Source organism: Quercus lobata, chromosome 5, assembly GCF_001633185.2.
Source record: "Quercus lobata isolate SW786 chromosome 5, ValleyOak3.0 Primary Assembly, whole genome shotgun sequence".
NCBI lineage: Eukaryota > Viridiplantae > Streptophyta > Magnoliopsida > Fagales > Fagaceae > Quercus > Quercus lobata.
The window spans coordinates 10,941,056-10,957,865 of NC_044908.1; the positions used below are offsets into that span (position 1 = coordinate 10,941,056).

Below are 16,810 nucleotides of genomic sequence, written 5' to 3' on the forward strand. Positions count from 1 at the left end.
TCAAGAAAAACAAAGGTGTCTTATTTGACTGATACCTATTTCAGGGAAGGGAGAACTAACCTGGTCAGTTAAATCCAGTGCAATCTAGTCTTCTATAGTCCCTTATAGCCAAGTTTTATGAGGGAATGTAATGCAATGCTTTTATTTATTTATTTATTTTTACCTCATTCCCTCTTTAGTTTATAAATAATAGGAGTAATAATAATAACAACGTAATTACGAGTTGTCTATTGTGTGCATGTATATTTTTTGTTGTTTTTGTTTTTATTCGATGTCGTTATTAGTATATTCTAGGTATATATATGGGGAAAAAGTTTGCTTCTTCGTTTTTACTTGGTTGTAGCTCTTATAGCTAAAATGTATAAATGCAGTGCTGTAACTTATATCAATTCATGCTGGAAATTGTTTTTCATATCATATTTGGAAGGTGAGGAATGCTGTCATCCATGAAGGAAATATTAGCACAGAAGATCAGATTTTAAAATTTGTCAAAGGGAGGGGATTGTTAACCTTTGTATAAATTGGGATTGTTTTGTTCATGTGGATTTGTGTTTGTCTTGTACATGGGTTTTCTTGTGTTGTGATTATAGATTGGGATTGTTTTGTCCATGTGGATTTGTGTTTTTCTTGTGTTGCGTGATTATATAATTAAAAAAATGTACGATACCCATCATGCACCTACTATTTTACACTGAAGTGAGCAAAATTATTTTCAGTTGCTAAATGCAATCAAGTGGAGGATGCTTTAATTCTGCTTAGCATGGACAAAAGAGGATTTGATATTATAATAACTGAACAACGCCTACTTGGTATGTGTGAATTTGAGCTTCTTCGAGTTGGTAAAGAGATGGATTTGCCTGTCATTGGTACGTATACCCAGCTTGTTCAATTCCTTAAATATGCTATATTTTTTTTTTACCTTATACTAAAAAAATATGCCATTTAGAATATTCTCATCAAAACTTTTAAAAGTTTTAGCATTTAGCATCTTAAAACCTAACTTTATAACATTTAACACATCACTTTACAATACCCTTAACATCAAAACTTCTATTTTTTTTACCTTTTCATTTAAATATTCTTTATGTATTATTTTTTATTCATTTTTTACTCTCTCTCTCTCTCATAGCAGAAAAAAAAAATTAAAAAATTATAACCTCTTGCTTCAGTACGCTCTAAAAAATGAGAGCTCACTGTAGCAAGATGTCAAATTTTTTAACATGACATCTTTGCGTTCTTGTTGTTATAAATGCTAAAAATAGCATTTAGCATTTATAACATTCTTGATGTGAATGCTTTAAGTTTCATTAATATGTAGCGTGTTTTGGGAATCTAACATTTCAATTATTTTTAATGAAATTTAGTAACATCGGAGGATGATAGAGTTGACACTATTAGGAGGTGTTTAGACAAAGGAGCCTGTGCTTATCTGGTGAAGCCTATACCAATGTCTGTTCTCACAATGGTGTGGATACATGTATATTCCGAGAGAAAAAATAAGTTGGCTCTAGTGCAGCAGCGGATGAATGAAGTGTCCGGAGCGAAAAAACCTCGGATGTCTTGGACATTGGTCATTCAAGAAAAGTTTGTAGAAAGTGTGCAAGAGCTGGGGGGCATTGATAGTATGAATCTTTTTCATAATCTTTGTTGTTCTCACACTCTAGTAATTTAACTCTTCATGTTTACCACTTTGTGCTTTGCGTTTAAGAATTTTGAAATGTCGGGGTTAGGGTTGATTTTGGTCTTTCTGTAAGTTCAAGAATAGAAATGTTGTTTCTTAAGAAGAGAACTAAATTAATCGTAATATTAAATTCAACTCTCCACCCCATTTTTCTTGTCTGTATTACAATAACTTATGTTGATGCAGAGGCTACTCCCATGAAAGTTTTGGAATGCTTGCAAACTAAGGGTATCCTAGATGTTACTAGGGATCATGTTTCCAGTCATCTTCAGGTGATTGTTATTTCTTTAACTGATTTTCCCCCAGCAAATTAATAGATATCCAGTTAAAATCAAACATTTTTATTAGAATAATAATGACTACATATTTAAACTTATGATTTCCTAAAATATTAAGCTTTTAAGAAAAATTATACTCTCACAACTTCACTGCATGGTGCAGAAATACCGTTTAAAACATAAAAAACATATGATGGCATTTGAAGACAAAGATGGTACCAGCTCAGAGCATCCACCAATGACGACTTTGGACATCGATGAAATCCTGAGCACCATGGATCCGAATCAGCTAGATATGGTAATACCACAACAGCAAGGAGCTCCAGCAACAGAAAAGAACACTCTCGGCTTTCAAAATTTACGATTGTCCGTCGAAGCCAACTCATCCATTGAAGAAGGTAGTACTATTAATTGTGGATTCCCAGGAAACACTTTAAACTTCGAGGGCAATGAGCCCACGGGGTCTGTTGGCTACCCATCGCTCGAAAATGATATCTTCGATAAGTTGCCCAGCCTTGATGCTCTTCGGGGGGGTACTTCTGGAGATCCTAGTTTCCACATGTATGATACTTTTCTTCCGAGTTCTTATGAAGATTGTGGTATTGAAAGTGGAGGTTATAGTTATTTCTCCTCCAATGAGAGGTGCCTGGTTGGAATATATGAAAATTTTAGTGGGGAAGAATTTTCTGATGACATTAACAATCTCTGAGTTGTTGATGAATTGATGATGCTGGTACGTAAGAGGATACCATTCATGGTTGCTGATAAGAAATTTTTATAATTACGCATTCTGCATGGTACAAGTTATAAAAAATTCTTCTGTCTACAATAATTTTTATTTATTTATTCTTTTGTTCTCTTGCAGCTAGTTGCCGATCCAAGTCTGACTTTAAAGGTGGTATTACACACGCCTGATTTTCTCCTAACTCTAACGTTGGGGTAGTGATTCCAAGAAGAATTGTTTTTTTTTTTTTTTTGGTTTTTGGAGGAATGCGTTGAATTTGTCTTTCTTCTCTTAATTTGAACTCTGCAAAATTATTAATTTTACTATAGAACTTTACGTCACATGCATGCTTCCAAGAAAGACCGAAAAGATATGGCAAATAACTCATAGCTTTATCTGGTTGTCTCATATAATGTGACCGAAAAGATATTGGTTGTCTCTCAATTCTCAAATGGAAATGAGTTTTTGATATTTCCAAGTTAATCGAGCATGATAAAAAAATAAAAAATTAAATTAAATTAAAGCAGTTTTTATTTGGTGATGTTCTTGGAATGTTTCTGGTTATTATTTGAAAAAGAGTGTTTTAACTGGTTTTTCTTTTTTTCAATTTTTTTTTTTATTTCATAAAAATAATATTAAAATATTTCTAAACAAATACTTGAGAACTTTGATTGCATCTTGATGCAGTATAAATTTTAGTGAGTATAAAGAGCCCACCGAATTTGAGTGAGTATAATACTATAAATATCGGATAAAAGTACTAGGTCAAAGGTTCCCCTATTTGACTGTCAAGTTAATAGTTTAATAACTATGTGTACGGGGGAAGCCAAAAGTAAAACATGCCGAGCACCAGTTTCTTTTTCTCTTTTTGTCTTTTTTGAGAAGAAAGTCCCTTCTTATTCGATTTATTGAGAAATACTACATTAGATGATGGAGCGTTGATTCGATTCTATATATACACTTCTGTGTACGTACAACTATTTTGAACCCACCGAATTTCAGTATCTTGAAAATGTGATGCTTTAAAAAAATAATCTATTGGATGATAATAAGCTGAAATTAAGATACCACCTCAAAAATGATAAACACATTAACACAAAACAACCTAGACGACATATAGCTAGGAGGAGAAAAAGTACAACATGAGTTTAGAGTTCATTCGTGTTTGTTTGTTTATAAATGAGTCAAACTTGAGCCTTAATTTTGTGCTTGTTTAATAAATGAATTAAGCCAAAAAAAAAAAAAAAAATTGTTTATAAACAGACTCGTAAACAATAGGGTTTTAAAAAAACAAGCCGAACTTAGGGCTAGTTTATGGGTTTGGTAATAAGATTGATATGAGTTTTAGAAATAAACTAATATCTTACTAAGTTTTAATTAATTGGGAGTTGGGACCACATGTCTAAATCATATTGGCTTAATAATATGCTTAATATGGGTTTGATAATATACTTATATTGTATCTCAAGCTTAGAATTTTGATATTAGACTTGAGTTTAGACTTGATATATATTGAGCTCAAGCTTTTGAATTATTTGACAAGTTTAAGCTCAAATATAGTTTGTACGCTTGGTTTAAGCTTGAGCTAAGTTTGAAAATTTTATAATTGTTGTCAAGTTAAGTTCAAATATTCAATACTCAACAAAACTCAGCTTATGTATAATCTTAAGGATATGGGCTCAGACCAAAATAGTAGACAGTGTTGGACCTTTCTCAGCTCAGCCTAACAATCTTAGAAATTAAAGATTGTCCGATCCAAATTCAATAAGTTTAGTGACACTATGAAATCTTTTTATAGGTATAGTGACACTATGATTAGTGTATACTAAAAGAGATTTCAGACTAGTGGGAAGTAATGTGCTTTAATCACAACCTATAATCTTATAAATTATAGAAAATAGTATAAAAATTATATTCGTATGCAGCATTGCTTATTCAAATTCCAAGAGATTGCCAAAACTCGTGGCATTATAATCAAGTCAAAACTATAAAATTCCTCAATAAAAAAAAAAAATAGTTTTGAAATTTGGCTCAAGCTTGACCTTTGCTAGTAAGCCAAATTGAGTTGTGCTAGTATTTCATGTTCAAATTGAGCACATTATCTGTTTAATTAATAAAATTCAAACTTCACATACACAATTTATTTGGGCAAACATAATTTAGATTTTTTAACAGTTCCTGTTCATTAGATTCTAAAAGCAAATATATATATAGGCAAAATTGAGAAAAAATCCAATTGGAATTCAATTAAAGTCTAATTTTATACCACGTGTTCCATCTAATCTAGGTTTTTAAATTTTTGAGTCAAGTAAGTTAATTCAGTGTAAAAATTGAATTTTAATTAGAGATTAATTTTGCGCCGCTTGTCCCATCTAATTTTTATTTTTTTTATATAATTTTTGTGCCAAATGAGTTAATTTAGTGTAGAAAACGAAGAGTCCAATATAAATAAAACATAAAAAAAAATCTAATGATATATCTAACTCTATATATATATAATTAGAGGAAGAGAGAGTTTTAATGATTTTATATTTATGAACCTTTTTTTTTTTTTGGGTAAAACTAAAAACAATTCAAATTTATTAGTCATTTATACAATATAACATGATTATGTATGATCCATTACTAACTAGGTTATATATATATATATATATATATATATATATTCTTTTAAATCAAAATTTAGAGAAAATTCAATTAGAATCAAAATTGGATTTTTCTTTCGTTAGCTTTCCATACAAATTAAATTGTTTAGATTTTTGCTATTATTTTTTCTTTGAACTAATGAGAATATTTTTTTTATACTGTTTCTATTCAAATATTTTATATGCAAAGATATTGAACGTAACAAGCTGTAATTGAGCTGAACAATCTTATGCACATATTCACGTTCAAAATTTTTTTTTTTTTTTTAATAGGGGAAATTCCCATTCAAATTAGAAGATAAGATACTATTTGACCAATTTTTTATTTTACTTTGTGTTATATTTAGTAGAATTTCCTAGAAAATAATTGTGGATCGATATTATATATATAGTATCGAATAGTGATTTTTAAATTTATATGCGTAATATCAATGTAATGAGAAACTTGGTGTAACAAATATCTTGAAAATTGCAAAAAAAAAACTATTTTAATACCTCCAAATGTCCTAATTGAACTAAGTCCTATATGTTTAATAATCCAAATTAACATCAATAACACCACTATAATTTATCATTCTCGTGCATAAGCACGTGTTACATACTAATAGTTAGTGATAACGAATGGAGGGCAATTCAATAATAAATATAGCCAAAAAAAAAAAAAAAATCTTAGAACATGAATGAAATTTGAAAGAATTAACAAGAATATATTATTTTAGGACATGAATGAAATGCAATATGCTTCATCAAATTGGAGATATGCAAATTAGTCAACCAATAACTGAAATTATTCCCAAAAATGTCAAATAATGTTATGGGCTAAATATGTATAATGCAGTACTACAATAAATTATAAATGCTATTATATTATACAACTTATAGGTTCAATTATTCTCCCCCCCCCCCCCCCCCCCCAAAAAAAAATTGAAGGTTTAATAAAATAAAATAAAAACTTCGAAATATTCAAGTCCTCATTATCATTCATTGGTTTTACTATTTTTGGATATGAAATTGAAAGGAACGGGAAAAGGGAAATGTAGAGTGTAAGACACTGATACAAAATATGCGATGCATATGAAATGTAAAACGAATTACATTAAGAAAGGTACAAAGTAACCACAATATTTTTAATGTTAGGTCCTTTTGTAGTTATACTCTGATTATATAATGTGTTATAAATTCGGCTTAAAACACTAATATTACTATTTTCGTGTGTATTCTAATAAGTATTACTATTTACTCAAAAAAAATATTTTCAATGTGGAGTTCAGGATAGGCGACAACATGAGATGTATGCGGTTCATTAAGTGTCCAAAAGGGCCACTACTTCAGCTCAATTTTTGCTTTCATCCTAAAATCAAACCTTAGCTTCACAGACGTTAGGGACATAAGGAATTAATTTGTAACTGTTCCCCTGTTCTTGAAACTTTTATAAAACTAAAGGAAGCACTAACTTTTATAAAACCATTTTTTTTCTCTATTTTTTCTTTTTCTTTTTTCTTTTTTTGGGGGGGGGGGGATGTTTGTTTAGTGATTTTTTTTATTTAAAAAAAAAATATATGTGGGTTTATTTGGTTGATGGCAAAATGTGAGAATGGAATTGGAGAATTGGGTTGCACTTACTTGGATCAAATTGATAGAATGAAAATATGGAATAGGTCAAAATAAAATGGTAAGCTTGAAAACCAACTATAAGTAGATCAAAATACTTTAGCCCAAGAAAGCAAATAATTATTTTTATTTTTTTTTGCTAAAAGCCCAATAAAACAAATTCTTTGACATGTCATTCACAAGTCACAACAAATATAGAGACACTTGACCGGCTAAAAGATAAAAAGAGCATTAATTTTGAGAGACCACATTTGATTTTATATGTTCAACTAGTTGACCAAAAAAATAATTTGTCACGAATTAAAATGTCACATGTCAGTTATCATAACAAAGGAGATAGAAAAGGTTGAAATCGAGTGTGTTAGGCTTGATTTCCTACAACAAACTCGATTCTAATAGATTCGAGATGCTAATTTACTAAATAGTTTTGGAAACATGATAACTAACAAAATTATTAGCAAAATGGTGTTAAATTGCAAAAAAATTTGTGTCCCCTTCTTTGAAGGTAAAAAATTGTTGAAGATTACTCCCTAATATAGCACGTTCAATATTGTTCAACCACCATTGGGAAATACTTGCCTCTTTCAAAAATAATGCAGAAGAAGGTTCCCCTGTTCACCTCAAGTTGAAAAAGCTTTACTTCAATATCGATATAAAAATTGCGAATACCCACATCCCACCAATAACAAAACAGAAAATCTTTGGCTAATTCGAGATTGCTAGGCCTTGTCCAGTGAGAAAGAGTAGTGTGAAGGCACAATATAAGGAAAAGTGTTTGGATTTGGGGATTGAATGTGATTTGGGTTTAGATTTCTTGGTTGGATTGGTTTTGATTTTGTTATTTGAGTTAGGTTAAGTTTTTGAGTAATGCTTCCATTAACAATGCCTCTGATAGGATTCCTTTTCTATAATTTTTTTCTAATTTAAATGGCAATTCGACCAGTTACCCTAAGCACAAATATTTTGCAGTTACTAAATGCGTTCGAGTGGAGGATGCTTCAACTCTGCTAAGGATGGAGGGAAGCGAATTTGATATTATTATAATTGAACAATGCTTGCTTGGAGTGAATGAAGTTGACCTTCTTAAAATTGGTAGAGAGATGGATTTGCCTGTTATTGGTAAGTACACTGTGTGTGTGTGTGTGTGTCTTTTTCTTGGATAAGTATGTCATTTTCTGTTTCATTAACAATTTTGTGAATCTAACATCTCTATATTTATAATGTTACGTAGTGACATCCGAGGATGCTCAACCTAACATTGTTCAACGGAGTTTGGAAAATGGCGCCTGTGATTATCTGCTGAAGCCTATCCCGATGAGTGTTCTTAAGATGGTGTGGAAATATATGTTTTTCAAGAAAGACAATAATGTGTCCAGAGTGAAAAATCAGCGGATGTCTTGGACACCAGACTCTCATGAAAAGTTTGTAGAAAGTGTGCAAAAACTGGGGGGCGCTGCTAGTATGAGTCTTTTTCGTAATCTTATCTGCATTAATTTGTTGTTCTCACACTCTAGTCATTTATCTGCTCATGTTCACTTTGTCCATTGCTTTTAATGTTGCAAGTTGGTGAAGTCAATTACTTTAAATAATTTAGTGCCCCTTTATGACTAAAAAAAGAGTTTGTTAGATATGGGAAGGAAAACATATGGAGCCCCTGTACTGGAACTAGTTCCCCATAAATTAAATATGTCCATTTTAATTATTCTCGCTGAGAAATATAGCACATTGTATGGAGCCTTAATTCTGTAACACTTCTGTACGACTATTTGCAATAATTCAATAAATTCATATAATGCATCTGTGCTCTCTCTTTTTTTTTTTTTCCCTGAAGGTAGTGTAAATTGCACGCACGCTGTTTTGCACAAACATCCATATACATGTTATATTGAACTGAAATCGTGAGTAACTCATGTCTTCAACTAACAATTTCAGTTCAAAAATATCGATGTACGAATGTGTGTAAAACAGGTTTTACCCTTTTTCTTTAAGGGTATGCATTTATCATACCAGCGTCACTTTATGTAACTAATATTTCCTTTTTTGAAACAATAACTAATGTTAATTTTGGAATCATTAGTTTGTGGTTAGTTCAATGAGGTTGAAAATAATCTTTTTATTAGTTTTTTGGGTTATTCTCTTAATGCAACTTCTGGGAAAAATATTTGTACTAAGGGTTATTATTATTATTTTTTAAATGCAATCTGTTAGGGTTGTTTTGTGTTTCTGTAAGTCCAAGAATAGAAATTTTTTTTTCTTAAGAATGGAATTTTGTTTCTGAAGACAGGTAATTAAACTCAGCCGTTATGATTGTTTGTGCACTCCATCCCATTCTTCACTATTAGCATTTTAGCTTGTATTACAATATCTTATATATGTTGAAGCAGATGCAACTCCCAAGAAAATTTTGCAACTCTTGCAAAGTAACTTTAAGGGTTTCGAAGATGTTGATAGGGAAAAGATTTCCAGCCATCTTCAGGTAATTGTTATTCTTATTGTATCCTTAATTGATTTTTCCCCAGCATGTGCATATCTATTTAAACTTAAACAATCATATTAGAATAACGATTATAAAGGTCGTATCCAGTTAGGACCATGCTAATTTAACATGATATCAAGTGTTCTTGACTTAAAACTTGGTGTGAAATGGTGATTTATCAAGTTACCGAGTCAGATGCCTCTTAAGGAAAAATCACACCTGTTGAGTGATAGTTTATGGATCCGGATCCTCTCCATTTCAATATGCAATGGAGAGTGTCCAGTTAAAGGCTGAGATTGATTTAAAATCAGCCACGCCATTTAAAATACACTTAAGAGAGCAATGAGTCATAATTAACGTTAGTTTTCAACGTTTCTTCTGTCTCTATGGGTTCTCACCTTCTCTGTCTCTCTCATCAAAAATCCATGGCTCCTCTCTCTCACCTCAACCGAGTTTCTCCCTTACTCTCCCTAGCGCTCCACTCTCTCAACCCCGACTGCGCCTCCACCAGTCTCTCCACCTCCACACTTACTCTTTGCCTCTCCCTCAACCCCGTCGTCACCGCTTCCCACATTCCCAACTCAAACCCATAAGCAAAAACAAAGAAAAAACAGTAAACAGTAACTCACCAACTAAGATCCCGACCCCACACACTCGCACCCTTTTTAGACCCAGATCAGAGTGAAAGTAAGGGTTGGGGTTTGGAGAGAATCGGGTGTTTAAGTGAGAATTTGATGCTTTTCAGATCCAGATAAGAGAAAGTAAGGGTTAGGGTTTGGATAGAATCGGGTAAGAGAGAAGTTGATACTCAATCTCCATGGCTACAACTAGCAGCCACCGTGTTCCGCTCCACCAATTCCGGCGGTGGTTCTGGTAAAGTTCCTCTGTCTCTCTCTTTGATTTTTCCTTCTTTTAATTTTCTCAACAAAAAAGAAGATTTTTTAATTTTTTGTATTGTATTAGGATTTCGTTTTCTTTTGATAAAGAAATTGAATTCCCTGTTGTACTTGGGAAAAAAATAATGTGGAATTTGTGTTATATTCGATACAGATTGTGTTCAAGTGAAAAGACAACAAAAAAACAAAATCTGTATGTATACTAACGTAAATGATGATTTACCTATGATACTAAATCTATGATTTTTTCCTCTGATCCTGATTTCTTTGCCTAAGAGTATTCATTTCTTATTCCTTAGTTTCTTTCACTAAAACAGAACTATGATTCTTAGCTTGATAATAATTTCTTAGTTTGAAGTTTGTCACAATGGATCAGTTTTTTCTCATTTCCTATGTTACTACTGTGGTTTGAGTTGTGAAATGCACTGAAGTGTATGTGTTCGTTTTGACACTTTAATGATCTAAAATCTGGTTTATTTGATGGAAAACCAAATTGTGCAAGTATCTTTGTTAGTGGCTTTGTAATGAGAGTGTTGTGCATCTGTCTCCTTAGGTTCTAATTAATTGGAGTAATACATGTGTTTTTGTCACATTTTTGAGCCTATAGAGTAAAAATATTTCATTTAAAGTCAGAGTATCAAGAAATATGTAAATGTATGTAATTATTTGGCCTAATTAAACAGCCATGTGATGCATCAATATGTATTGGGCTATTGATGTGGTTTATATACTGTTCTTACAATTAACAGCTCAGATGCACTGTTTATTTATTTATTTTTCAAAATTTTTTTATGCTGAAGTATTGATGAGTTTAGTTTTTGCAGATAAGCAAGGCACTTGCTGGAGCTGACAGAAAAGATCTAATGAGGAAGTTGCCGAAATTTATATATGATGAGGAGAAAACTTTGGAGGTGAGAAGCTGTTCCTGCATTTGCAATCCTTTAAATTATTCATTATGCATGTATGCATGTTTGTTAATGTGTTCAACTTTGAAAGTAAAGTCTTTTTGGTTACAAATAAAGGCCTAGTTATGGTTGGTTGTCATAAGAAAAACAAGAAAAATATAATGGTTCGATGTATAAGTAAGCTTTATGAATTGTGCTTCAATAAAAAAAATAAGAAAAAGAAACACTGTACAAATTGTTTGTGTTAACTTGTATTTTCATCCTTTTTTAACTATTATTGATATTGTTTTAGTTATCATTTTTTTTTTAAAATGTTTGCAATGCATTGATATTGCATTGGTGGTGTGATGACTACAGAGAACCCGCAAAATATTAACAGAGAAGATTGCTCAGTTGAATTCAGCCATAGACGATGTTTCTGCTCAGCTTCATGGAGATGATGCCCCTAATGGAGTTGCAGTGAATTCAGATGAAGTTGGAGCTTCAATGTAACAGAATATTTGTTGAAATTGCCATATAAACCATCACTACTTACGTGTGATTAGTACTGGAAAAACAATGTTTTGAATCCTTTATCCCTTTTAATTTTCTATTCAGTTAAGAAATTCAGGTTGATTGTACTTATATAAAAAATTTACTAGAAATGATAGCAAAATATGATTTGTTTCACAGTAATTTTCTCTTAGTAGTAATTATTTATATTTAGGTACTAATTGTTCTCTCACGTGGTATTCTCACATTCCTACAATAAAGTATTGTGGATTTTTTTTTCTTTCACACAATCAGTAGCAGATTTTCCACCTGAGATTGCACACTTGAGCTTATGAATAGTGCAATGGTTTTAACTCTCTCCCTTTCCTTTTTCTTGTTTTGTATTAAAATAAAATTTCAAAGAATCCTTAGCTGCTAGTGCTTAACTTCAAGATGCATTATATTTGTTGTTGACGGATTTCTAATAATAATTTGATTTTTAACTTTTGGCTTTAGAAGCATCGGTCATGCAGCAAAAAAATTGAAGCATGACCATTCTCAGTTGAGGAGCATCTACAGTATCTACTGTAAATTTGTTGTGGTTGGCAGTATTCCACCTCATATTACTTATCTTAAAGAATGTAAAATTACTACACAAGTAATATATAACTGTGCTAGTTTCTCCAAGCTATGGCCTTTGATTTTGTTAGCAATAAATATGTTAGGATTGCTTTTAAGTATCTTATAAATCTTTAAGAAACTAATCCTTAATTGCTTTAGTGACACCAAATCAGTCATCACAAAGTACTTATATAAAAGGCACAACCAGAGCGCATAAAAACTAGTAATTTCTTCTCAAAGACAAGCTCATAATTATGATTCTCAAAGACAACAAAAATTCATTGAAATTTTTATCCACAACCAAATGAACAAAACCCAAAACAAAAAGGCTTTATAGCTTAGCTAAATTAGTTTTACAATATAAATATGTGACTTCAGTGTTTCAAGAAAGCCAAAATAGCTACATCTTGATTTTGATCCCAACTAAAATAGATATGAGTCATGTTCTTTATATCTAAAATTTCATGAACAATTTCTCACAAAAAAAAAAAAAAATCGTGAACAAAGCCAGCTTCATGGTCTTCACTAATCCCTCTAGCACTCACCTTTTCTCACTCTCAGTGATCAAAAGAAGAATTGCATACCTATAATCATGCCATTCAACCTGACAAAAGAACAAAAGAGTGATTTCATTGATAAACATATATCAAAATTTCCAAAAAACTTGATCTAGCAGTAAAGAAACTTGATAAATGATAATAAGACCAAAAAAATTTCCTATCATGCATTACTTTAATGGTAATAATAACTGTTGATCACCACCATCACATCCATTTACAACTAATCCAATCGCCTTGAAGGACTTGAAACTTTTATGGGAACAGCTAAAACATAAAAATTAGATCAAGCAGGGATTCGTTTGCTTCACAGTGAGTAGCTTGAAAGTCACAAGCTTGAGCTATTTGTATCAAGCCTTTTTGCTACACAGAACTCCAAGCCATAATTCAACTAAAACTACCTAAATACTCACAAGTTGATCATGATAATGGAATTGTACCCAAATACTGCCCATGAATTTAGCTACAAGAAAGCATGTCTCTAGTAAAAAAAGAACTTTATTTTTTCTGTGCAAGAAGTAGTGCTGCAAGTTTGCTTACACTTTGGAAACAAACAAGAGAGTCCCAAAAATCAATCAATATCTAATAAGCTATGATAAATCCTAAAGCCCCCATATCTACTAACTGCTAAGGAGTATAACCAAATCATAAGTAGAGCTAACCTTATAGCACTTTGACGCCTGTTCTCAGCATTGTTTCAAATGAAGCTAATTTGATCAAATTCAACAAACTATTCTTCTCAATTATAACCAATGGCCTTTTGGCCACTGTTTACAAATCAGATTTTTCATGAAAGACATAAAACAAGCACAAAATAAAAATTCAACCTTTAGCCAATTAAAAACACATTTTGAAGAAATAACACTTTGGAAACAAACAAGACAATCCCAAAAAACAACCAATTATTCAACCAGTATGTACTAGAACAAGATAAATCCTAAAGCCTCCGTATCAAGCTAAGATATCAGCTAACTGCTAAGGAGTACAATCAGATCATAAGTATAGCAAACCCAATGGCACTTCACAGCTCCCTGTATGAGGGAGTTTGACCATCAGTTCTCACCAATCTTTCAAATAGATCTACTTTAATCAAATTCAATAAAACTATTCGGCTCAATTATTACCATCATTTACTTTAGTATACATACAGATTTTGTTTTTTTGTTGTCTTTTCACTTGAACACAATCTGTATCGAATAACACCCACATTATTTTTTTTCCAAGTACAACAAGGAATTCAATTTCTTTATCAAAAGAAAACGAAATCCTAATACAATACAAAAAATTTTAAAAAAAAATCTTCTTTTTTGTTGAGAAAATTAAAAGAAGGAAAAATCAAAGAGAGAGACAGAGGAAATTTACCGGAACCACCGCCGGAATTGGTGAAGTGGAACACGGTGGTTGCTAGCTGTAGCCATGGAGATTGAGCATCAACTTCTCTCTTTCCCGATTCTATCCAAACCCTAACCCTTACTTTCTCTTATCTGGGTCTGAAAAGCATCAAATTCTCACTTAAACACCTGATTCTCTCCAAACCCCAACCCTTACTCTCTCTTTGATCTGGGTCTAAAAAGGTTGCGAGTGTGTGGGGTCGGGATCTCAGCTGGTGAGTTATTGTTTATTGTTTTTTTTTTTTTGTTTTTGCTTATGGGTTTGAGTTGGGAATGCGGGAAGCGGTGACGACGGGGTTGAGGGAGAGGCAGAGAGCAAGCGTGGAGGTGGAGAGACTGGTGGAGGTGCAGTCGGGGTTGAGAGAGTGGAGCGCGAGGGAGAGTGAGGGAGAAACTCGGTTGAGGTGAGAGAGAGGAGCCATGGATTTTTGATGAGAGAGACAGAGAAAGTGAGAACCCATAGAGACAGAAGAAACGTTGAAAACTAACGTTAATTATGACTCATTGCTCTGTTAAGTGTATTTTAAATGGCGTGGCTGATTTTAGGCCATAGATTGATTTTAAATCAATCTCAGCCTTTAACTGGACACTCTCCATTTCATATTGAAATGGAGAGGATCCGGATCCATAGTTTATGATGTCAGATTTCTCTTTCGGTAAAGGATACTCACTATTCACTATTTCATGGTGCAGAAATACCGTGATAGCCTTAAAAAAGAGGCTCAGCCACCAATGACCACGGTTGCAAATGAGCCAGATATATTATCACAACAGCAACAAGATCCAGCAGCAAAGAACACTCAAGGCTTTCAGAGTGTAACATTGCCTTTTGAAACCAACGTACCAACCATTGGAGGTAGTACTAGTTGTGGAAACCAAAGCAACGTTTGGATGACCCAGATGGATGCATCTTCAAGTGAACAGATCGGAATGAATTCACTGGAGGTCAGCCTTTTGACTGGGAAAGCGTTCTCAATGTCCCGGATGAGCTTTCCAGCCTTGAAACTTTTCTGGTAGGTATATCTGGAGGTCCTGATTTGTGCTACAATAATGCTCCTCTTCTGGGTCCTTTTCATACTGATCATGGAGAACATGGTTCTTCCCAGGATGGAATAGCTGAAAATTTTAATGGGGATGTTAGTGCTTGTGAACATTTTAACAACCTCTGATGCCGGTACGTAACATGATCCCATTCATGGTTGCTGGTAAGAAATTTTTATAACTTGTACCCATTTTGGCACAAGTTTTAGAAAATTCTTCTATCAAAAATAACCGACATTTATTCAGGAAAAAAGAAAGTAGATTTATTTATTTATTCATTGTTTCTCTTGCAGTTTGCTGGATTATCTGAGTCTGAAGTCTCACTCTGGTGGCGTCATCCCAAATCCAAGAAAAATGCTTCTCTGTTGGATGCGTCTTTGTTCTCTTTGATTCTACCTGTTTTCCTAAAAGTGTAGTTTTATTTTGTTTTCAACTCAGGATTTCAGTCCTTGTTTGCTTTAAATTCCATCTGTCTGTTTGTTTAAATAAGGGTAATCTTCCAAGTGCTACGGTTTGTAACAAATTCAGGATTTCAGCCCAAATTCACGTGTGTGCAACCTGGTATGTATAAGAGTTTCTACCCTTTCCTAAAGGGCAGACTTTATATCACTTCACTATAGCTATGAAGTTTAAAATCGCTATTTAAGTCGGTTGTCTCAAATGAGGTTTTGAAATTTCAAAGTTAATCGAGAATGATAAAAAAAGTGCAGTTTTTATCTGGTAATGTTAAGACTGATTCTGGTTAGTGACGATAAATAATTAATATCCACAGATTTCTTGGCCATCGGTCATTCATGCATGCATGAAAAATTCGTAGAAAGTGTGCAAGAACTGGGCCTTTAATGGTTTGAAACTTTAAATCATTTTCCTAATCTTAAGCTTCATAAATTGGTCATTATCACACGTCTCACTTTCACTTATCTGCACATGCTTTTTACTTCAAAAAAAGAAAACATGTAAATCACTTCGTCCGTCCGTTGAAGTCTACTTCTATGATGTAATTTGGTTAATTCAAACTACTTCTGTTTTGTTTCACTGATGCACACTAGTGTACTCCAAAATAATTCATGGTCCATTAAAAAAAGAGAAAAAAAAAAAGTTAACAATTGTATTATTATTATTTTTTCCAGAATAGTTGGATGTGGAAACATATTTATTAAATTCAGACCGCAACTTGACACGGAATGGGTTTCAAGTCAGAGCCATTGGTTTAACAAAACAGTACTCATCTGTCAAATCACAAGTTTAATTAAAATTTCAATTAAATTAAATACATTTTTTTTCTTCTAGAAAAAATTAAATAATATAAAAAGTTAAAAGGATTGCTGCAAATTTATCTGCAAGATACAATTAAATATGCCAAGAATTCTTCAAGCAGCAATCTTGAAAAAATTCTCGTAAATTTTTATATAATGGCGAAGGGGCCTCTCTTAAAATTTTAATATAGATCACTATTTATGGGGAATGAGTTATAGCTTTTCAATAAACACCTTTCCCTTTGGAGAAATATCCT

General features: G+C 32.4%; 1 protein-coding gene and 1 long non-coding RNA gene across 3 annotated transcripts; both read left to right on the plus strand.

The window, feature by feature from the left end:
- Nucleotides 1-7,952: 7,952 nt before the first annotated feature.
- Nucleotides 7,953-8,493, plus strand: LOC115989932 (putative two-component response regulator ARR20). Its single transcript, XM_031113801.1, has 2 exons — nt 7,953-8,058; nt 8,171-8,493. Exons 1-2 carry the CDS (start codon nt 7,953-7,955, stop codon nt 8,491-8,493), a joined length of 429 nt encoding a protein of 142 aa, XP_030969661.1.
- A 6,689-nt stretch (nt 8,494-15,182) lies between these two features.
- On the plus strand, nt 15,183-15,900 carry LOC115992592. Of its 2 annotated transcripts, none has more exons than XR_004092566.1 (3): nt 15,183-15,269; nt 15,363-15,461; nt 15,591-15,900. It is a non-coding gene; the product is annotated as an uncharacterized LOC115992592 (long non-coding RNA). The 2 variants fall into 2 exon arrangements; XR_004092565.1 differs by having other exon boundaries at nt 15,363-15,430.
- The last annotated feature ends 910 nt before the right edge of the window (nt 15,901-16,810 follow it).

Bases quoted from the DNA above. Each gene is read 5' to 3' on its own strand.
- LOC115989932 (XM_031113801.1), top strand. From the start codon at position 7,953: ATGGAGGGAAGCGAATTTGATATTATTATAATTGAACAATGCTTGCTT. The intron at 8,059-8,170 runs GTAAGTACACTG...AATGTTACGTAG, and splicing joins GATGGATTTGCCTGTTATTG to TGACATCCGAGGATGCTCAA.